This window comes from Hyposmocoma kahamanoa, unplaced genomic scaffold (assembly GCF_003589595.1).
Source record: "Hyposmocoma kahamanoa isolate Upper Pololo Valley unplaced genomic scaffold, ASM358959v1 63, whole genome shotgun sequence".
NCBI lineage: Eukaryota > Metazoa > Arthropoda > Insecta > Lepidoptera > Cosmopterigidae > Hyposmocoma > Hyposmocoma kahamanoa.
The window spans coordinates 9,517,139-9,542,526 of record NW_020653851.1 but is presented as its reverse complement, the minus strand read 5'-3'; the positions used below and the strand labels follow the sequence as shown (position 1 = coordinate 9,542,526).

Here is a 25,388-nt window from a genome sequence, read left to right as displayed (position 1 = left end):
GAATCTTGACGTCACCCAGCAGCTGTCTGGCTTTTAAAGAAATATACCTTACTGGCAAGAAGCTAAGTTACACTGCGCATTACCTGTGGCGGCACAAACTGTCGACGACAGGATGCGCTGCGATGCGCTGTGATGCTCTACAGTTTTGCTCTTAGGACTTATGGAGACGACGAGTCAGCATGGTAGGTAAAGTTGTATCAAACGATGCTGCTAATTCTTCTAGAATTGGCGATAATTAATTTCATTAATAGCTCACAACTCATTGCAATTCATTTTAAGCTCCGGACATCCAAAAATTACAATTTCCACTATGGAATCAGTCATATGGAATCAACCAAAACGCTCTATTAACTCGTATATAAAATATATGTTAACTTTATCAATCTTCATGTTTAATTTCAGAGAATGCAAAATTAACCAAAACAAATGAATAAATTTCTTTTTTTTTATTTGGAAGTCATATATGATTGTATTTAAATGAGTTTGTGATCTAAATTACACTAAAAAGATTTTATATTATTTCAAATGGGCCAGAACTTTAGAACGGGACTTAATTACAGGGACAAACATGAGTCTATGTAGGATTTTTACAACTCTTATTTCATCATAAACATTGTGTTGCATTAAAAAACAATTAGAAACTATTCCGAGAATTAGGATTTATATAATAACCTATTTCGGTTGAAAAATATATAGCGCCTTTGTGTACATATGGGTTGTCGGTTCACAACAAAGCGGATAAAGTACGTGTAAATGTGTTATAGTTGATACTACAGGTTATAAGTCTGTTATTGACGCATTATCAACATCAGACACTACAAAGAAATAAATTGAATACCAGCGGTCATGTTACGCAAACATAGAAAAAGGAGAACGTTTACGAAATGGTAAAACTTTACGTCATTTTTGACAATAATACTTCAAGTATCTATTCTTACAAGGTACTGTGAAAATACGAAAGGGACCGGGGATTACGTAATATCGTTAGGACATGCCGAAACATTCAAAAGGAAAAGGGAAAAAATGGAGGATTGAATAGAAGACATATTTTTGATAATGTGAATAAACAAACTTTTTACTTTATTTGCCCTTTGATTACTTTTTAAATAAGTGTTGTATAAACATGAATAACATAACACGTGACGTATTGTCTAAAATTGTAAAATTGTAAATCACAATGGACATAATTAATATGTGAAGTGATTCAAACCCAGACAATATTATCCCTATGATAACGTAAACGCCCAGTGCCCATTATAAAACAAAATATTGCATTAACATTTAGCGCTATATATTCTGACCATACGATATCTAGAAATTATTTTGTATATTCATACAAAACACAGGACATACTTGCTTAGGTATGAAGCATATAATTATATTTAGTACATTGTCATGTACAGGCGTGTAGCGATTTTCCAATTGCAGGTTGTTGGGCCTGAGGAGGTTAATTAATTTTTTGAAACGGTTCTTGACGCCTGGTGCCCGATTACACAACTTTCTCAGTCGTTTCCTCACTGCTGAGAATTGCCGCTCCATTTCATTCTACTAATCATTTGTCTCCATCGATTACGTTCAGTCGCAAGGTGGAGTGCGGAGCTGAGGTAGCTTCAGTTGTTCGGAGTTCTGAAAGACCATCGTTATCTCTACATGTGAAACGTGACAGTAAGAATTTTGGACAACCGAAATCAGCCCTATGTAATTTAAATCATTATTCGTAATCAATTTATTTAAACCTGTAAGTCATTTGGTGACTCGGTTGCTGGAAACTTAATTGCCCAAAAAGTATATGTAATCGTAACCGACATAATACAGTAATGACAAGAAAAAACTAATGTTAAATAGTAATTTTTGTGGCATTCTTTCTTGTGAAAAAGTTCCTCCTGGGAAGTATTATAACGAACACACTCAATATAGCCCCGCACTAGGGAAACCCTGTGTCGCGGGTGCCATGGACACACACATAGACAACCACAAATTACACCCAAACTCACGAGAGAAATAAATGTAGACCATACAAATATTTCTCCCGGCCCGGGAATCGAACCTGGGGCCTCTGCGTGGCAGTCCGGCAAGTATTGCCACCTTACTCATTGGTTTTAAAGGGTCAGTGTGTTATATCTGTCAACTTATGGTAGGGTGATGAGCGCTGCGGCTGTGCCACTGAGATCTTTGCAATTTAAAGCTCTAAGCGACATTGCAATTGTTATAGACAGGGGTGTCGCTTACCATCAAGCACAAGACTTGCTCATTCCGTTACTTGGCATCATAAAAAGTTGAATATTGCTAAAAAAATTCAAAAATATCTATATTTCACACGTAAGCAAATTAGACTTGAAATCTTCACACTGATTAAACTCTCATTCTTAAGTCAGATTCCTCTGTGAAGAATAGATAAGAAACTCTAAGAGTGGCTCTTTGTAAATAGAAGTTAGTAGACATGTCAATTTACAACGAAATCATAGATTTCTCAGAGGTGGCGCTACGGCAAGCCATTTCAGCCCTATACAAAGATTTGCAACAAGCATAAATACAATAGAAGTGCTTAGTTTGCGTGTCACGTGTGCCTACAGTTCGTGAAATGCTTGAACTCATCCGTCATATTTGCTTGTTTTATGGTCATGTCAATTATTTCGCGGAAAACACCGAAAATCGAAAAAAATGCTTTATTTCGCAACTTTGAAATACGAACAAGATGCACTCACTCGCACTTGTAATATTATGTATGGTTGTGTGTCGTATCATCATATGTCTTATTTTATTAAATATTAATACATTTTCAATATTCTGTTTATTGTAATAATGGTATGTTACGAGATACGAAAGTAAACCTTATATCGCTGAAATATGGACGCTTCTTTTTTGGAGATTCTTCCTCTTTTTCATCCGTGTTCAACACCATCAAAACCCATTATTGTAAGTTACGTGGTTATAATTTTATGTTGAAATTTCAATCAATCTGCTACCATCTGGCTATTAAATTACTGAACGACGACGAATTGGAGATATTTATTTAGTACTCCAAAAAGAAGCGACCATATTGCAGCGGTATAAGGTTTACTTTCGTATCTTGTAACAAAACATTATTACAATAAACAGAACAGAAAATGATTATTACAATCAGAACATTGAAAATTTATTAAAATTAAATAAAATAAGACTTAATGATGATACGAAACACCACCGTAGATATTATTACAAGTGCGATGAACATATTCGCACTTCAAAGTAGCGAAATAAGGCATATTTTTTCGATTTTCAAGGTTTTGCGTGAGATAATTGACACAACCATAATGGACAAAGCATGGCGAACAGAGCTCAAGTTAGCTGAACTCCACGTACTGTTGGCACACGTGTCATGCAAACTAAGCATTTCTACTGTATTATCGTTCTGTGGTATTTAACTTTCAATGATATATGCTAACAGGGTAAAATTTAAATTATATTAACATTTAATATAAAACATTAATTTGTTATCTCTTTTTAATTATCGAAATTACGACCAATCATGAAAAGATTTGACAGTGTTTCAAATTATGAATGTGTGAGTTTTGGCGACAGAAGTTCTGATAGTAATTACGGTACTTTCGTTGTTTTTTTTTCATTTGTGATATTAAATATTAATAGGTCGTAACAACCTGAAAGACTTAAACGGTTTACTACCATGGACTTGTCATCCAAGTACATTGAAGCTAAATAATAAATAATCTTCAGCATTTTTTTTCTTTCTTTACAATTTTATACCACGTACGTGACAGTTTAATTATCAAACGGAATCTGAACAAGGGTATACATATACAAAGCCCCTTAAAGAATTTGTGATTTGTTGAAGGGGACTGCCAAGAACAGAAAGTTTATTTTAATTTCTCGTATTAATGTTATGTCTATCAATATTTTTATGAAGTTGCTGCTTTTTTTTAGAATTTAAAATAGGGTATATCCTCAATATACTTAAGTAAACATACTCCTACAAAACTGTATATACAGTTTGACTGCAGGATAGAAACGAGTCTCTACGAGTCTCTAGAGCAAAACGTTACGAACTGTGACACTCAATGTGGTTACAGATACATAATAATATAATTAACTAACTATCTATTCAACAAAAATTTGATGATACAATTTTTTTTATTTACGTTTTTTTAGTTTCATGTCTAATAACCTTTGCTTTTCTTAACATAAACTACATTTTTAACCGACTTCAAAAAACGAGTAGTTTCTCATTTCGACTGTATTTTTTGTAGTAGGTATGTTACGTGATAACTCATTTGTGAACCGATTTTAATAATGCTATTTGTTGGAAAGAGGGTACCTCAGTATTGGTCATACTTAAGAAAATATTCCACCTCTAAGGGTGGCAAACTAGGGGATGAATCCGGTTTCGCGCACTTTCCGGTACACAACACACACGGAAAGATTGTCATTTATGGACCGTGAGATTTCTTCCCGGCCAAGGCTTGTAAAGTATGAATGAAAATTCATTACTGTCCACTTCTCTAAACTGTTAAATCTACATATTATTATTGAAATATGTAAACAGGCAAAAGAAAAACTAATACAACCAAGTGTACGTAGTTCCATCATCGTAATTTAATCGTATTTTTTTTAAAAAAAGGCGATAAAATAAATTAAACTGCTTTGGTATTCTTTTCTGCAAAGGCTATGTCAAATATAACTTTTAAATTTAATTAACATTTTGTTTTACTTTTTCTATTATACATCTTCTCTCTAGTCTTCTATTATTTCCTCAAGTTGTTTGAGAAAATCACTATATAAGCCTCGACAAGAACGGGGATCGTTTGACTCGTATTAACACAAGGCCTCCCTGGTGCTCGGCCTTGTAACTCATGCTTGTCCAACAATTCGTTACTTCTCGGGCTCTACAATAATGTACTATTTCATAAATATACTGTGACTATCTCTAAATCTATCTGCTACAAACTAAGGCCTCGGTGTGGATATGAGTAACTTTTGGACATTATTCGAAGGGAACGTGCCCTCTCCACTCTCCACATAAATAAGTTCCCCTATGCTGACGCCGCTCGGACGTCATTTGTTTCTAATTCACCAGAGAGAAGCGATCTTTCTTAATTATACCTTACTCCATAAACACAGTGAAAGCTGCTCGTATGTGGAACCTCCTTCCAGTCCTGAACCTCGATTCAGAACTCTTCGATATCTTAACCGAATCGTTCTCGAATAGAAGTGCGCTTTCAGCGCTATTCAGAACATTCGAGTTAAAACGTTCAATTCGGATACGATATCGTTATCCACCAACGTTAGTAGGCGAATATAGATTATAAGAAAAATGAAATCATTTAATATACATTTTTAAGACTTTAAAGGCCTAAAATATAGGAATGCATTGATTTCGCATTAAAATTTGTAAACAATAGGACGTTCGGTAACTTTCATTCGATAACTGAGTTCTTAATAACGTTTGTAGCCTTTGCCGGTCGAGAAGTGCGAGTACGGGTGTGACGTCATTTTGGTTCGGTTCGACGTTCGATTCGGTTATTGTGAATAAAAATGAAAAGAAATCGTACGATATCTAATCGAATCGGTCGACAACAGAGTTATCGTAATGTTTTAAATCGACCTGCAAGTCAGTTATTCACCTTCGGTTCGGGCTTTCAAGGGTGCCCTTTTGAAATCTTGGGATTATTCAGACTCCTCATGTTAGAGCTTATAAATTATTTATTTAAATTTCTCATATTTATTTATATATAGTCTTATTTATACATTCATTTTACTATATATTTCATATGTATTAGTATATCATCATTTACTTGATAGTATGTATTCGTGTGTACCTTTGATATAACAAATTCGTGTAATTATTTAGTATGTAGCATTAAATTAAATGATTTTATATATTTTTAGATTTTATTGCCGACTGAGGAGCTAATTTTACTTTCAATTATCCAAAGGTTAGCTGGAAGAAATCCCTTTATGGTATAAGCTCGCATTTTTACAATAACGTTTCATTTTTCTTTTAAAAATTTGTTTTGTCGTACAATAAAGTGTTTACATACATACATACATAAAGTGCATGTAAAGTAATGCCTAATACGGGTTTAAAAAACTCTCTAGAGGATATTACAAATTAATTACAACTTGCATAAACACAAATGTAGCCTGAAAATTAAAAGATAAAAAATAATGATCTTACTTTGTACAAAGAACGACCTTTGTATTCGCGAGAGGCAAGCTTATTTCTTAGTTTTAAAAGGAAAAGTTTAACCGACTGCAAAGTATAAAGACAAAATGAATGTGTGCACAGTTAACCAGCTCGAAGAAAACTTGGAAGGAGGGTAAATTTGTATTTTATTAATTTTAAATTGTATTAATTTAGTACTCGTGTTTACAGTAATTAATATCACAGGTTTTTTTTAATTACACTTAGTAACAATAACCTTATAAATTGCCTAATGAGATAGCCGTATATACCTATACAACTCGTACACCATAGTATATATAATAAGACAAGTATGATAACTCCATACGAACGTTGCAGCGTAGCTTATACATATGTGCGCACGCCCGTCGCGTGAAGTGTACGAATGCACACATTCACATAGTCTCGCGATTATGTGTAATTGCGCTGGTCGTCTCACATGTCTTTCATTATTATGTGTGCCTATCAGGCGCGCGGTGGGCGAGCACACATACTAGCCGCGCTGCTGCTTTGTACGGAGTTACCATACTTGTCTTATTATACTATGCATAATCATATAAATGCACACTCACATACACGCGCACGCACGCACGCTGGCACGCATGCACGCATACGCGTTGTTCTATTCAGCACTTCATATAATAACAACTTTCTACATGATGTAAACTGGATTAATCCCAAATTCATTTCTACAATATACCTTTTTTTATGATACCAAGCGACTGGACAAATAAGTCGTGCACCTGGTGGTAATCGACACGCCTGACCATAAATATTTTATATAACAGTTGCAGTATCACTCAGAGCTTTAAATCGCAAAGTTCTCAGGAGCACAAGTCCCATGCGCCTGTAATTTCACCAGCGCCCTTACCCTACAAAACCGGAACGCAATAATGGTCACATACTGCTTGGCGATAGAAATAGATAAGTTGGTAATTACTAACCTTTTTTTTAACGAGGTGATATGTTTATAAAACATATCAATACTCAATATATTTATTGCATTCATATTATGGTAAACATGTCTTAAATTTAAAATAATGCTACACATATGAGCCCTTTATTAGGGATAACAATAACAGCAGAGGTAGACCGAGGTTTCAATTATTAATTAAAATTGTTATTTATCAAATAATAATATAAAAAAAATTATATAATAATAAAGAAATACGTCATATATGAGTAGAATTATGTCACTTGAAAGTTTGATTTAATTAGATTATAATTATAGATATATAATTATACACTATAAAGTCATGCCACTGTAGTGCTACTACAGTAGCATAACTTTATAGTATATAATTAACATTTATTTATTATTCAAATTTATTATAATATTATTATTTTTATTTGTCATTAAAGTATGCATTTAAATTGTAACAGCATTTATTAATAAGATGTAATTTTAATTTATTTAGAAACAGTGAATATTTTTCCTCGCTTTTAATAATAGGCGGGAGCTCATTCAATATCCTCACCGACATCGAGTGGGGACTTGAGCTGTGTATGTGTAGTCGAGATCGTGGCAGAAGCAATCTATTGCGTGGTCTAAAAGTGTGTCGTTGAGGCAGGTTATCAGTGTTAGTGTATGTATCATATATTTGTATAAGCATATCCTCGACCCCGTGGAGACCCGAGGGTTATGTGGGACTGGCTGTCAGTGGAGGGCATTAAACCTCCCCAGCGCACCCTCTTGCCCGGGTGTTGTGGGCGCCGTGGGACCGAGTAGATTCACCACTGTGACGCCCCGGCTACCTTAACTTCTGCCAAGGTTTCCGCGCTAAAGAGGGGAGGGTTGGACGCTTGACCCATCCCCCCAGACGGGTGAGACTGTGCACAATGCGAGAAAGGGATCCCCGTTCCTTGTGCGCTGGCCTCACTGGGGCATTGCTTCCCTGGACCAACTCTTTCACGAGCAACTCTATTGCTACTAAAATCACTTCCGGACGCGTACACAAATTGAATGCGCCGGTATCTATTCCTTATTACATACAATTGAACGTAATGTGGTTTATATTTTAATACAAATCAAGTTGCGGCATTTTTACTACCGAAAATAAATTATAACCTTTTTTTCATTTATTTTCCGAAACAAAATAATTTACATTGGTTCTTAAATATAACCGTACCTACCTACTGCAATCTCTTAACGGGTTTACACGTAAGTGGCTACAGATATTGCACAGCATTATACGCTGTCTTTTGGAAAAACAAAAATAAAAATATACTAAATTAAAATAAATAATATTAATGAAAACGAATAGTAATAACTATTGCTACCAATAACAATGTTAATACTTGATCACATTTTCCATCAAACAGTGCTAGAGTATTGTACTAGTACTATCCTAAGATTGCCTGGAAGAAATTGCTACTTAGCAATAAGGCGGCCTGTTGTACATTGGCTTACTCTGTGATACTTACGTTACTATTCTGTGTTGTCATTGTAATTTTAATGTGCAATAAAGAATATTTCATTCATTCATTTCTTTCATTAATTCAGTACTAGAGTATTGTTTGATGAAAAACTGTTTCCGTCATTAACAAACTGCCTCAACTTAACTTGTACTTAGACGTTGCTAAGTACAGTCTAGTTAGAATGTGTTAGCAATTTTGTTCCCGTCAGCTGCGTCTACATGACTCCGTACTTTAAGGAAACCCGCAAGTCTGTTACCATTAGAACATTGTAGCTGCGACCCAGAAATTTTCAAGGCCACGTACATCATTCCCAAAAGCATTTCACTCTAACCTTTCCATCTTTATTAAATTATAAAGGTTGCAAAAGAAAAATAAACCCCTAAATTCCGAATAGGTATTATTTTACACACCCTCGGAAATTCGAATTTTGAATTATTAAAATGCTTCAGAGGTAAAAAATCCTTGTAACATCGCCATCATTAGAAGCTAAAGGTTTGTTTCATGAATATTTAAATTAATTCTATTTGTTAGGGTTCTATGGTAATTAGTTAACCTTGCATTCACCGCACGAAGTGAAACCAACGGTAGACAGTTTTTATCGTAATACTAAGTTTAAATTTATGATATTATTATTATGTATAAATATTTTCATTAAAAAATTGCTACACTACATATATCTTTACTTGCTGTTTGGAATGATACGGCTTTCAAATATACAAACTGGTGCCATTCGCACGTTATTGCACAAGTAGAATTTAAAAATAATGCCTTTAGAACATTAAATATGATACTATTCTACTGTCACCTTACCTATTTCTGCCGCCAAGCAGTAATGTTAGCTTTACTGTGTTCCAGTTTTGAAGGGTCAGGGTGCTGGTGAAATTACGGGCATGTGGGACTTGTCAACTTATATCTCTGAGTGACGGGCGCAGTGGGAGTGCCCCTCAGATCTTTGCGATCTAAAGTTCTGAGTGGCACTGCAACTGTTATGGACAGGCATGTAGATTACCATCAGGCGCATGACTCGTTCCTCCCGTCACTTGAAGTTAGTTTTACATTTAGTTTCACAATTGTAATTTATTATTTGTGATAAATTATGTAAGTTCGTATTAATAACTACTCTATTATTATTGTATATCTATAATACTTTACATTTTCTATGATATTGCCATTCTAATACGACGTTAAAAAATCCTCATCTAAAAGTACCATTCGTTATATTGTAACTAAACGTATATTGTAAAACTAATTTGAAGTACAAATTATTTATTATATCCCTTGGTCATTTAAGCATAAAATATGTGTAAGTAAATAATTTACATTACTAATGAAGCACACAAAAATAACTACTTACCAATCACAAAAGATTCTTATAGCATAACAACCTTAATCTACATCGATCGTGTTTACTTAATCTTGAACAAACGTGACGGCGGAATTTAATTCGATTGTGACCGGGAACTACCACCTAGTCATAAAATAAAACGCCTGATGGTTTTGTCCGACGAAGCAAGCTGCCTTAAAAGTTCCCTTGCCATAGTATTGTATTTTCCACTGACCAACCGTCTTTTTTCACACCTATGAATAAAAAAATCATGTTCTGTACCAATTACGCGACTATGTACAGTAGGTAAACTCGATTGAGCTGGCGTTACGAGAGACTTAGAATAATTGGCAATTCACACTAACAAGCAAGAATAGTAGGTTGCCTAATATCGGTGGTAAAAATGTAAGTTATATTATTACTAAGTATAAGAAATTAATAACACAAGTGTCGCGTTATGTTGTTGGTAGAATTAGAGTAGGTATGTACCTATTTGTTTTGGAGAAATTAATAATAGCGATCATTTATCATGTGAGCTAGATTTTTTGTTTTTGAAAATAATGTTTTCATTATTGTAAATCATAAGTGGACCAATCAATACAATACCGTAGCAAAACCGATTCTCGGCCAATCTTCTTAATAACATCAACCAACTCTTGAGATCTTCCACTAACTCTTCAAAAACACAACATCAATCAGAGAGAGTTAATCTATAGCGTTCAATTCCATCTCTTTAGTAATGGCCTCCTTATCTCAAAGTAGCCTCGCGAATTTGGCCAAGAGGTCGACGCAACCGGGACGATGCTGGGCGGCGCGCCATATTGTTTTATTGCAAATTGGTTGGACGTGGACCGTGGCCTGTCCTTTACATATACGAGGCTATTAAACTACGCCCGGTGCCCAGTCACGTGTTAAACGAATCCGATCGCTGCATACAATTTTAGATTGGGAGATAGACATTTAAGTAAGAATTGGAATAAAATCGTTTTTTTTCTATTCCCTGGAATAATCAGACTTGCTGTCAAAGTCAGAAACTTTTCTTCGCAAAATTTAAGCACTGGTAGTTTTATTTTGGTTAACAAGTGTCACAAAACTTTGCTAATATTTATTTTAACTTACCCAGTTAGAATACTGGACATTGGAATCTAACTACCCCTAAACAGGCTATCTAACAGCAACAGCATTGATTTAAAAAATGGTTAAACGATTTAGCATATTTTTCACTGCTATTACAATGGTGTTGTAACTAAAAATATGTGAATTTCAGGATTAAATCATTGTTGAAACTAAAATTTGATTCGGTACACGTCAATAAAACCGTTGTTAGCATATTGTAAGAAACAATTAAAATATGTCTACTTAACTCAAAATGAGAAAAACTTTATGTGAGCTAGTTCTGGGCAAAACATACAGTCCTTACTCAAAAACATAAATTATTTCTTCCATTTTATTTTTAAATACATTTGGTTAATAGGAAATTGTTAAGATGTCTATAATAAACTTTACCATTATACTCGTACATAAAATTTTAATGATCTTTCACGGGAAGTGAGTATTCGTTTTTTATCGATTCTGAAAATATACACTTTTTGAGTTAATACACTTTTGTATTAACAGTGCGTGTTTCTTCTTGTTTCGGCTCAAAATGAAAATTAACGGAATAAATCGATTCCATATAATTACCAGGTTATCAGATGTCAACGGTGGTTTACGTTAAATTTTATGAATCACGCACAGTAGCGGCAGCGCCACGGTTTGTCCTGCACTATACAATAATCAGGTATGAAGCTATAATTTAAACAACGATAATGAATATGACTAACGGCTTGCTGACACGCAGGTTTTTACCTTAATAAGTTGCACCCAGTCTAAAAAATGTGCAAAGGATATCGAATTTATATTCTGCTGGGAACCTTCCACGAACGTTGGCTTTACATTAATTGGTATTCGCATGTTAGTTGTAACGCGATGCAAAAGATTTAAGAGCGCACAATTTAAATTAAAACCCAAACAAACTGTACCTAACTTTTTAACTTAACTAGTGCATGTAACAATCTTTCGCGCAACATCGAGCGTTTTTGGTTAGTTGATAACAATCGCAGATGTAGATTCATAGAGATAGCAAAGTGTTAGATACGGGAGCCACCTAACCACAGCTGGTGGGTAAGTGCGTGATTGCGCTTGACACTCGTAATATCCGGCCGTCCGCTACTGCCCACCGATGATATCAATTTCAATTTGTTGCGGCACCATAACAGCCGCCTCTGCTCGATTCGTTGTGAATCGATTTCACTCTAGTTTCCTGTAGCGATCGCACCGGACTTAATCTCGAACCAGCCGATTGAAATGCCCGCTGGAAATGGTTGTTTATGGCAGCGATGCCTATTTAATTTCGTGTACGACGAAATTCAATAACGAAAGATATTTATGGTAAAACTCCTGGACGTTTTACGACGCAATTGTGCACGTAGAATTAATACAGCATCAGTATATTCACTATTACAATTCTTACAAATTTGCACTCACGTACACATTTCCGAATAGTGATAATTTTATCTTGATCTTGGTTCGGTAAGTTCTTTCACTTAGCACTATTTTGACATTCGGAACGGAATGGGAAGAGCAAATCGCAAACATAATGTAACAAAAATTTCAAAGCTCTTCGTTCAAACGGCGTGAAAATTAATCGATCGATTAGCCATTCGGGCCCCGCTTTAAAAGCTAAAGTTGAACGTGACTGAACCAGTCCCCTGCCGCTGCCGGTGGAAATTAATTCTCCCAAAAAAAAGAAAAAAAAATGGGCGATTCGTTCCGACTTTTCGACGATCTATTGCATGAAGTTTGGAATAAAGCGTTAATACTTTCCCGGTAATGTAAAAATGTGCACGTGTTTAGCAATACTGAAGCGAATATTGCTTGGCTTATACTTCGGTCACCGCAGAAACGGACTCAGTTATTAGTTTTGCTTTTGAACTTTCGTTTGAATATTCCGGATTGTACTGTAGCGGCGACCTAAATGGAATTTGTGCAAATAGCACAAAACTAATCTCGAAAGCTATACAATACTTGATTAAATTAACTGTTATGCAATAACAAATAGTGCGTTAAGACTACTGTTTAGATTTATATCATAAATTTAACTTCTTCTCCGTATCGTGTCGATACTTCTTTTATTTTAGGACTATTTTCACTTGGAATAGTATACTGCACCTTGACTGCGTTCAAATAATAGGGCACAATGGGCATAACAGTAAATACTATAATAATAATATAGTTATAATAATAATAACGGACACACTCATGGCCCCTGTATCGCGAGTGCCATGTAGTCACACATAGACAACCATAAATGACGCCCAAACTCACGAGAGAAATAAATGTAGGCCATACAAATATTTCTTACTGGCCCGGGAATGGAACCCGGGATCTCAGAGTGGCAGTCCAGCATGGTAACCGTTAGGCCACAGTCGCGGATGGGCTGTGTTGTGGCCACCACACCTTGGGTTAGATAGCATCCCTGAAACCCCATTTACACATATTGTCTCTGCAGCGTGAAGTGTGAAGTCAATTTAAGAACTGACATTAAGGACACACACGCAAATCTGATATTAATAAAAAAGATACGAGATTTTTAAGATACGGGAGCCCGGGCAAAAGTTATTGAAGAAAAAACCTTTATGTTAAATACTGACAATATACTTGCGTAAAGCATATTGTTGCACTACCATAAAAGTTCCAACAAAAGTACTCTAACAAGTTATTTCATGTCCAATTAGCTGGAAAATGTTCCACCTCGTTTCAATGAGCCTTAATATGAAAGTTATTAAAGAAGGGTTCACGAACTTTGAGAAACAGCAACTGGTTTATTTCTATTAAACCTTTCAATCTACCCAATGGTAGCAAGGTGTAAGCCATATTTCCAAAGATGTTATGGGACCGGGAACTGTTGGTTTGTTTAAATTTTAATTTAATGATCCAAAAAGATAGTTGCATTTCCTACTATGTGTAACAATCACGAAAACTTAAGAACACTATAAGCATGTACAGTAGATTGTGAAATTAGGTGAAAGCGATTAATATATTAATAAGCTATGTAACCAGTACTTCTTAAATTGCGAAATAATACAATAAAAAAAAACAATTTCTAATTGAATAACTTTCTTTTTTTCTTCATTTTTTCATTCTTTCTTTTGAGTTCCATTTAACAGTCCTTAATAAATAAATATCATTCAGAGAAATATTGTACAACATTACACACATTGCTTTGATCCCAAAGTAAATAACTAAAGCACTTGTGTTATGGAAATCAAAGACAAATACCAGAAACACCCAGACTCGAGACAATATAGATGTAGAAAAATTTGTTTTACTACATTGACCCGGCCGGGGATCGAATCCAGGACCCCACTACGGAGGTCGTTAAATCCTTATTTACTTCAATAACATAAGGTAGTCTCATATTCTTGTTTACGTACTTACGTAGCGACAGTTTTTTACAGAAGTAGTATAGAAGGGAAGATCGAAGAATAGAAAAGGCAGGGGAAGATGGAAACGAAATTATTTAGATCACACAAGGGAAATGGAAAAGGGTGCGGAACAGAGACGGTTGACAATTGCTCCACTAAAAAGACCCTAGGTGTTAAATAAGAACATTGCCCCTAGACTTCGATTTTGTGCATGAATCCAGAAAAACAAGTATTCAATTCCGAACTCGTAAATGAGTCACCTACAAGAATGTTAAGAAAACAAACTTTGCATTCGATTAATTAAAAGTTAACCGTGAACTTTAGAAATTCTTAGCGATTTTACGAACAAGCGCATATGAGGTGCGATAGGTAATATATATAATCGATATTACTTATACAATAGACATTGGAGAATGAAATGTTGAGTTTAGTACAGTAATTGCAATTTAAAACCTATCAAATATGATCACATATAGGTTTTAAATTGCAATTACTGTTCAACGGGACAAAAATGTAAATTTTAATTTGCGGAAATGTAAAAACAACAACAATTGAGCTCAGGAAATGTTATTTTCGACCAAATTTTTGTTTATTAAGTTTATTAATTACAAATTCAACACTAAATGTCACATCACATCACAGTTCAAATATTAAACAAATGTTTAGAGATAAGTTATAATAATAATGTACTAGGAAATGAAACTATTTTTCCGGATTTAAATCGCGTATATTTCTTTTTTCAAAGAAACCGACGTTTCATGCCCTTTACAGGTTCCATGGTCACGATTGACGCGATTTTGAAAAATAGTTTTATTTCCTATGTGTAACAATCCCGAAAACCTAAGAATTCGATAATAATGTACTAGACAATCACACCAACTACCTGCCCTCAAACGATTGAATTCCCTGTACTATGAGTACCAGAGCAACGAAACTCACTCCGGGGCAGTACCCGGAGCACCCAGCTCAGAAACATTTATAAAAAGTTCACTTGACAAATTAGTCTTCTCGGGAATCGAACTCGGGACTTCCACATCCAGCGCCCATAATGCAAACCATTGGTCCACCACAAAGGGCCACGACTATCTTTACAAATTTCTATTTTAAACTGGTCAACAGAAGGTGTGCAGTGAGAATTTTGTTAAGCGAATTAAATGTAAGAAATCTACGAATTTTTTTGATTTATAACATCTAAGATTTACTCTTCTCTGTAAAGAGTAATTGAGAATAGAATAGAAAATATTTATTCCGTAAAAAGCACAGTACACCCACACGCACACACGCACACACTCACACACACTACAAAACTATAATACATATTACTTTGCGACTACAACAGAAGATTTAAAACAAGTGGAAAGCACAACATACCTCTTTATAGTGCAAATTAACGAACAACATGTATAAATATCTTAAATAAATAATTATTTGAGGAATAAATAATGAGCATAACAGACAACGTGTGGCGCTACGGAATCCGTCATCCACTCAGCTTATTGTCATCTCACTGAAAGTGCTACGACGCTGATTTTCAATGGATCCGGGTCCAAATTCAATTTGTATTTCAGCAGCTAAGGTACACAGTACCAGTACAATATTAATATAACTTTATACATAGCTTAGAATAATAACGCATAGAATGATAGTTTCATATCAAACAAACTGTCACAAGTGAGGCAAAAATCAAATTCATGTAGGCTAGTGTTAGTAGTAGGTTAATTTTCGGTTATAGTAAATATTTATACAAAAATACAAGTTGAAACGCGTTACGTCCTTGTGGAATGTGATGTTAGTATCTATTTTATGTTTGTCTGACGTATTTTTACACTCATTTACCGCACATTTCGTCATTTTTAGCTAAAATTCTTGAGCTGTTCGCGGTGCAAGTTGACCTTGCGCACTGACAGCCCGCTCGCTCGTGTAGGCCCATTGGGAGCGCTTAAATTTGCCTCACTTAGCGTGTGAGGGCTAGGTTTCTATGCGTTATTATTCTAAGATACACAGTATATTATAGTCACATACTATTTTTGTACAGTCCTTTGACACTTGACCTATCGGCGCAGTAAGGGCCGTCCCGCTCGCGGAGGAGGCCGTTGTGTCGCCCTGCATTTTAGGACTACCCACTACCTCACTATGGCATTAAGGCCATTGTATCAAATAAGGTTATTACTTTATGAATATTCTAACGAATAATTGCTCCTTGTACCACTTTGACGGAATTGTATCTTGTTACTGCATTTTTAAATAGGTATATTATTTGGACCAAATTCGAACACTATGATATACTTATGTTCTGTAGACTATAAATCATTTCAGTACAATAAATATAGGCAGGGGTATTTTAAATTTGTTTACTTAGCGTCCTAATTATTGAGCCGTAGATATTAAAGATACAATATATTCATGGTGTCACCAAATCGTCATACCCATGATAACAAAATGTAAAATAGTATCAGTAGAGCTCCTTGTGAAAGAGTTCGTTCAGAAAAGTACTGCCACCTTACCAATTCCTGCCGCCAAGCAGTTATGTGGTCATTTTGTATGGAGAAATCACATGTTTTTTGTCACATTTTCATATTTCGTTGTTACATTCCATATATTCATTTCATCTACTAAGTACGAATTTGTGAAGATGCACAAATAAGGGCAGAAACTTTGTTGAAAATACAACGTGATAACAACGACATTATAATGCGGAATTGCAGTTCAGTAGTTCAACATGCCAAGGACATACTATACGGCTTTTCTGAAGTAGTAACACCTTTCTAAAGTCCTCTTGTAACGCAAAGCAAGCTTCGATCACACACCGGCTAACTTGATACAACTTTGAGCACTTAGAATACTTTCAAACTTCCGACGTTTACTTCCAGATATTCTAAACGCTGGGCTTAGCACGTAACACTATTTATTTGACCTTGAAGTATGACATGATTGCGGCGCGTCACGACACTGTTAAAAGTGTCAGCCGTGACCATGGGACCTAAAGACCCCGAAACATTCGTTTGTTTGAAAAAACAAATATGCGCAATGTTACAACATATTGAATCCACTAGACTTGAATATAAAATTATACAGAATTTCATTAAGTTATAAATAAATAAATAATAATAATAGATAAATATTAGACAATATCACATACGTTGTCCTGATCTCAAAGTAAAACTTAAGCACTTGCGTTATGGAAATCGGAAATAACGACGATACCACGAACACCCAGACTCGTGACAATATTTATAAAGATAGTTTTTCTACTTTGACCGGGCCTGGGATCAGACCCAACCTGGTAGATGACACTATGAAAACCGGTGTCCAAGCCACTGGACCACAGAGGTCGTCAAAAGTTGCACATTTTAATGCTATGATAAATACACATACGATTGGGATGGGATATTATTGTACACAGAAGTTCTTAAGCAATTCCTTTTTTTACGCACTTGTTGGGTCTCTGTAATATTGCACTACAATATCCCTCTAAAATGAATTCTCTGTAGTTGATACGCGACTGCATTAAATATTTACAGATGACAACTCGTGCAGCGCCTTCGTGGTCACGAGAAGAACTAAATTTTGCCAGCAAACATTTTATTCAGTCTCTACAAATTTGTCAACATTATGAACTTGTGGTAGATAAGTGTATCTACCATTTCTTAGACTTTCAGTGGAAAGTCGAAGAAATTGTCAATTGACATAACTGGTAAAACGTTAAACATTATTGAAACAAAAATGATGTTATAATATTTATTCTTCAGGTTCCATTTAATTGATGAGTTTTTAATGCTTTATGAATAACTATTCGATACTCCAAAAATAAAAGACGAAATATCACGTTATCTACTAATCATTTCATAAAGTAATTGACAACCAAAACACGTACAGGTCGAACGATAATGTTATAATAATTGAACTAAACTATTATGTAGAATATAATAATATAATATAACTGTAACATGTTCGATTTTTTACATTAAAGACATTATGAAAGAAGCTATTTGGGAAAACTTAACATGAACTAACGAGACCAATTTTTCAAAATATTATCTTTTTTCAATTACATTTTTACTCTAGAGATCAGTTTCTCCCAAACTGTGTAAAAGTTTATCAGAAGACTTTGGTTAGAATCACATAAACATTTAATTAAGTTATCCAATTACAATTTTAAACATGTAAGTACACTGTATCTAACTTTCTTTTTCACGGTAAATATCACGGTCCAGCTTCTAGTATTTATTATATATATATTCTTGTATACTTATGAAATTATAACCTGTAAACCTGGGTTCTAGTTTCACCTTTAAGTGTTTTTAAAGAAATTGTCATAAATTAAACATGGTTCATGATGTGAATATTTAGAGTAGTTGGTAAAAGATGACACTGAAACTTCCTAACAGGTGTTTATACATTTTTCGGTCTGAAATAAGTTGTGTAATTTCCTTGAAATTTATAGTAAACCCTACGCTACTTAATGGTCCAACTACACGGTCTTGCTTCACCGCGAGTAAACTTGCGCATGCCAAGTACTCGTTTGTTTGTGTGGGCGTGTGTGCTATGGAAGGGAAAACGGTACCCGTAGCACGCGGCTTGTACGGATATCGTAAAAAGCGACTGAGGGATAAATGTACGAGATGGACCAGTACCGACTACGTGAATACTGTAATCAACTTTGGTAAATCCTGTATTCTTATGTAAAGACGATTGGCCCCTTTGGATATGTATAATCGCTTCCGAAGCGTATATTGTTGTATTGATCATATTACGTGCAGTTGAGCTCTCTGAAGTGTCGGTGCGACACAATTGGTTATATTACCTAATGATGATTCATAAATTCCCACTTATATATACTAAATTAACTATTTATATGTATAATTAGCTAAGTTCTTTATTTATTTATTTATGTTTCATATCACAGTGTACAGATGCGTCGGCATGAGTCAATGCATAGCGAAAATGGGGAGTTAACTTCGTTGCGATGACTGGTATTTCTGTAATTATTAATATGAAATTAACGGGGCCGATGTGTCGCTGTCGGTTGTGCGAGAAAATCTGTAAAATCACGGACTGTAGGAGGCCGCCGTTACGTTGTCTCTATATTTCAAAAAGTTAATGTATTTTTAAAGCGTCAGTACCATTTTTATATTACACAGAGAAATAATTTCTCCAGTAAGTAACCTCGTAAAATACTCGTCTTACGTACGTCATTAATCTAGCAAAATCCATCCCCATGAATATGTAAAGCAGCCCTTAATATCGATAGTTACCCGCAGTGTGGAGTTTGAAAATCCGACTGCGTGGCGCTCCGAGTGCCACTAAAATTAATGTTCTGCCAGAGAGAAAAACGAGCGGAGCCAAGCGTACCACCAACAACCAGAACTGCTACCCACTCATCGGAGAAATCTTTGTTCCGATTTCAAATAAAATCAGACGAACCGAGTAGCTATGTAGGTTTGAATTACTAGGTAACTTTTGAAATATGATATAACAATCATAGTTAGACTTGTGTACCATAAAGCTTGAGTTTGTAACCACGTTGCGTTGATATACGAATGCGGGCAATAATGGATGGTATTACTTACCATGACAGAAATCCATCAGTTTAGTCACGAGTTCGATTTTAGCACACTTAAGCCATTTCGTTGTAAGGATGCTCGAAAAATATTTTACTCCGCCACATTTTTAGCCCGCAAAATTAAAAAGAAAACTTTACATATAACACTTCGAAGTTACTACCCAACGATCTTTCATTAAATCATAGCTTAATCGTCCAGTAAAGTGAACAATCTAATATCCTATTGAAATGTAAATTTTAAGAATAATTAATCATTTACAATTTACAAAAGAATAAAGTATAAGAGTCAATGTTTTTCTTCACTCGACGTGTAAATCGCGTCAGCTCAATAAAAACGTGGCTCCCAATCGGAGGTAGACAATCGACTACAAAGTTCGCTATAAAATCGTCTACTTAATTATATCATTAGAAACGGAAGTGAATTAAAATCTCTTAGACGCTTCGTCTCTATTGAGTTATAAAATGGTTGTTGGAGAAATTAATTTCGTTCAGTAGACTCGTATTGCATGGCAGTTATTTCACTTTATATAAAGTATTGGATTGCCTCTCTATTGCTAAGTGAGAAAGAAATTAAAATTCGAACAATTCTAAAATTACGACACCTTTACTAGTTGAGGTCAAGATCCAATTTTGGGTCTCCGTGCTAGAATAAGTAAGAATCATAACAAATTATGCATACGCTATAAAACTTGAATGAAAACTTTAAAAGGTATTGCTATTTTAAAGTCTATATAGAGCTATGGTAACAAGATAGACAAACGGTCGTCAAATAATGTATAAAGATGCGAAACGCGCAATATAATTTTGGTTTACTTATTTATTTATGAAACAAAAATTGGACTACTTTTTTATAAGTTTAAAATTAAGTGATATAATAAAGCTCAAATAATTAAATTAGAATACTTACAGTTATTCGTTAATAGGAACCCTGTTGATACTCCCAACAAGACTAGAAAAAACAGTAGCAACAGGACTATCAAGGCTGGCCTGCAATAATGGATCCAACAGTAATCCTCTGAGTTTGCAGCGGGGGCATTCGAAGACCATGCGCAACACTTCCCGCATTTAGACTCCGATGGTGGCGTCGACCGAACCACGGCACTGTTGCCTTGCTGGTTCACTATGACACCTTGCACCGGAGCCTCGCTCCCTTGTCCATATACAGCGTTTTGCTTTTCTGACAACCTAGCGAACCCCGCTTCATCATCCCGTGGATTCCCGTACACTCCGTACGACGCGACCATATCAACCCCGGAAAGCGACCGCGTCGTTTCATTGCCCGCGCTGTCCTGCACGGCATTATTGTCAGTAGTAGGCCAACACTCGCATGAGCATCGGTCTTCCTTTCTTCTCTGTCGTGCTTGTGAAACTTCAGACCTTCTAACAAGCGTATCTGTCTTTTTCTCCTCCTCTTTCTTAATTTTGGCATCTTGAGGAACGTTGTCATGATTGACCTCATAATTAGGTTGTAGGTTTTTATGATTTTCTATATACCAGTGCCTCTCCTCCGCTCTAAGAGTGGTGTCGTTGTTGCCCTCGTAAACATCGGCGTAGTTAGAAAGAGGGTGCGAGGAGGGACTGTAGAGTGGGCCGGCTGTGAGCTGCCCGTAGCCGCGTTCGTACTGCGGCGGACGGCTGTGGCTCGCATAGTAAGTGGTCGATGCAGGCACGTTGTAATCGTAGCCAGACCTGTTCATCTTCAACACTCGATAGCCTCATTTGAGCTTATGTTGCACTGCAGAAACACCATTATGAGCAATTTGCATAAATGGCTAAATTGCTAGATATTTACCATGATGCGATTCACGTTAAACATTAACTGGAATATAGAAGTAGTTGATAATTTCCTAGAACGTCGTTACTAATTCTATATTGATTATAAAGTGAAACATGCAGAAGTGAGTGAGTAAGTCAGTAGACAAACTTCGTTGATTTTGTTACGTGTTACACGCGGAGGCAGAAAGTTATGGAGTAAAGTACACATCTGTTTATCTCAATCACCCCTCTTGTTCGGCGGTGGTATTTATCTTTTGTGTTACTAAAAGCGCTGTTCCATGCACCCAGTAAGGTAGACAAAGAAGTAGCGAATGTAAGCAAATAAACTTATTTATATTAAATTAAATGTATCTACTTATTTGTGCAAATGTGATGTCACATTACGCTTCATGAAACTAAGATATCAAACTAAACAGTACACATTATTTTAGGACGCTGAATAAGATTATTTAATTTAGAGCAACCAATTCAAATTTAATTCACGCCGTAAGTATTAGAACATTCACCTCTTGTCTAAGTCAGCACCGAAGTTGACTGAATCCCTGCGGTACGCAAGGATAATCCGTCCCAATTAATTAAATTAAAAACAAACAAAAGTCATTACGCAAAAGTTGGGGCAAGCAATCCGGGCAAATCGGACTAACAGCAGTCTTTTTTTCTCATTCACTCTAAACGTTTTTGTGGAAAGAGTAAAAAGGGCAGGTGATAAGAATGACTAGGTGCCAAAATAATGATAAAATACTGTTTATATTTAACTGAGGTAAGAACTTTCAACGATTTGAATAATGACGGTTATAACAATATTTTGATGTTTACCATCCGGGCAACCTTCCTAAATTGGGATAATCAGTCACGTACGCTTCTTTTTAAAATATTGTACGTTTTTACCTATACAAAAGTATTCACAGATAGGTTTATTTTAAATTCTTCCAGATAAGGTGCTTTTCAATAAAATTTAACATGAAAAGTCTTAAATTTTGAAGATTAAGCTCTGCTACGTACGCAGTCCGTAGAATACGTGAACTTGCCGATATTGCTACTGCTAGACTAGTTTACTTTAGTTACTTCCATAGTATAATGTCCTACGGGATTCTCATATGGGGTGAAGCGGCAGATATACAAACCATATTTGTGTTACAAAAACGAGCGATTCGTTCTGAGTACCGTTTAGTTTCTCAGGTTTCTCTCAGAGAAAAGTTTAAGGAGACTAGTATCATGACTGCGGCATCGTAGTACATTTACTCAAATATTTTGTAAGGCCATAAAAATATACATAATTTCATTAAGAAAGAAGATATTCATAATATTAACCTTAGAAGTAAGTCCAAACTCATGGTACCACAATTTTGTTTAACTAAGGTAAACGATTCTTTTAAGGGGAACTGCATATTATGTTTTTACAATAAGATTCCGGAGAATATATTAAGATTATCATTTCCTAAGTTTAAAACTTACATTAAAAGTGTTTTAATTGAAAAGTCATATTACAACATTGAAGAGTATGTTTTAGATAAAGAAGTATGGAAAGACAACAAGAGTCTAGTTTCCACACAATTATGATTCAAAGTGCATATAGCATTTAAGTTTATTTGAAAAGAGCAATCCCTAGAGTTTCTTGCTCGCTCTTCTCAGGGAGATCCGCTTAGTGAACGAGCAGTAGCTTTAAATTGACGTTTTCAAGTGTAAAAATTTTACCTATTGAATAAATGATTATTTGACTTTGACTTTGACTTTGAATTCGGCTTTATATTTAAATTTTTTATATTATGTTTTTACCATTAAAACTTAAAACAAAATATATTACACAAGGAGGACTATGATTAAAAAACAGGACACTAGAAGTTAAAACGCAACAGACTTGAACACTGAAGTCGTAACCCATAAAAAGGGCAATGTCAGACGTATTTCTATTCAGGAGATTCCAGTTCCATTTTCCTTCTATCTTTTATTTTTGCGTGATAAAGGAAAAATGTTCGCAGTCACAAATTCATTAAAAATGTACCTTGGGCTTTTAAACAACCTTTTTGTCCGTGTTCTTTGAAAAATATCTTGCTTTATGCAGAGTTATGAATAATATTACTGTTGTCAGAATCGTTATGCTGGAGCGTCATAGCTTAAATGACTGGCGAACAAACACCTAAGGAATTGTTCATCCTCCTTGCTATTTACCTGCAATCATTATACATATTTTTAAAGGGGATGTAATAAATGATCCTTTTAAATTTGCAAAAGCAGCAGGCTAAAATATGTAAACGGTCATCTTTTTTATAACAATAATAAATTAAATCAATGGATATTTTAATCTGTTCTGAGCTACGCAAAAAATTTTTGATTTGTATAAATTAACTTTTATACTTTTATATTGGGTCTCCAAGCTAAGACAAATGAGCATTAAAAATAAAATTTAGATACTTATTTTTAAAAGTAAGTAAATGTTGATTATACTTGTGTGCTAATATTATATTAATTATAATATAATTTGACCTGAAAACATGTCCGGAAACGCAAGCTAATTAGCTTCTACTTTTTCATATACTAACCTAACCTAATCTACTGAATGAACAATCAAGCAACCAAGATTTTTTAGGAGATCAATATCAAAAGATAAATGGTTATGAATGTTATCAATCTTTAAAAGAAAAGATTAATAATAGTGTTACTTTGAATGCAGTTAATTTATAATTTATCCGTAGATCAACTAAATATAGACGGAACAATTAATACATATATCAAACATAAAAAAATATCGTTTATTTAAAAAAGTGCACATTTACAATATATCAAGTATATCTTTGAGAATCAAATACTGTTATCCCTTTTTAAAATAGTTACCCCTGTACATACAAATAAACTTATAATATACTTCCGGACAATAATTCGAGCCACCTCGCATTTTTTACTTAAAGGGAGATGAGTGTGTTTTGCAAATCCAAATTTCTTACAAGGATTTATGGAAAAGACGTTTAGTATACTAGTTTCAAAATTGCTTAATATTTTTGTAATTAATCAAACATTGTTTATGTTTTGGGCATTTAATACTGAAAACTGCCAGGGAGTGTACAACTAACTATACGTGGCATATGTATGAAAGACAAAATTGTTATCATTTAGCTCTGAAAAATATGGTGGGCCTTTTAGAGGAAACTCGTGCTCAGAAGTGGAAGCTAATACTTCAGAACCTTGTGCGTTGAACACAAGAAATCGCGAAAATTTCATCGCAATCGGATGAATAATAAAAAAAGATGTGTTCCATTACTCATAATTTTAAGAGACAAACAAAAAAAATGGTTTTACAATATAAGTTCATTATCTACTTGTATATTACATGTTACAGTACGACCTTAGATATAGATAGAGTACGACGCATAACACGAGCCGTTTGTTATAACAAGAGCGAGGAAATTTTCAAATAATTAAATCTCAAACTCACTAACGAGTTAATATTCAACAATGACATATAAAACCGCCAAACCTCTTCTATTACTGCGAGTCGGCATACCTTCCAGCATATGCAAATAGGTAAAATGCTCAAGTAACCTCATATCTTGAGGCTTACCTGCCTGCTTACGTTATATCAATGATGTATTCAATTGAAAGATTCTGTAAATATTAAACGATTACCAAAATCTCGTCTTCAAAAATAATTAATTTGGATTATGAGAA

At 34.8% G+C, this 25,388-nt stretch overlaps 1 protein-coding gene across 7 annotated transcripts in view; it reads right to left on the bottom strand.

The window, feature by feature from the left end:
- Nucleotides 1-25,388, bottom strand: part of LOC113230453 (agrin-like) — a 91,196-nt gene that overhangs the window by 53,190 nt on the left and 12,618 nt on the right. For 4 of the 7 annotated variants that reach the window (XR_003310492.1, XM_026464390.1, XM_026464389.1 and 1 more), the window contains exon 2: nucleotides 20,857-21,796. Coding sequence is in view for 6 of the 7 variants with exons in the window: in XM_026464390.1 (XP_026320175.1) it covers nucleotides 20,857-21,646 (790 nt within the window). In the remaining variant the exon portion in view is untranslated. The remainder of the gene's footprint in view (nucleotides 1-20,856; nucleotides 21,797-25,388) is intronic. The other 3 variants (XM_026464393.1, XM_026464392.1, XM_026464391.1) reach the window with 1 other exon arrangement.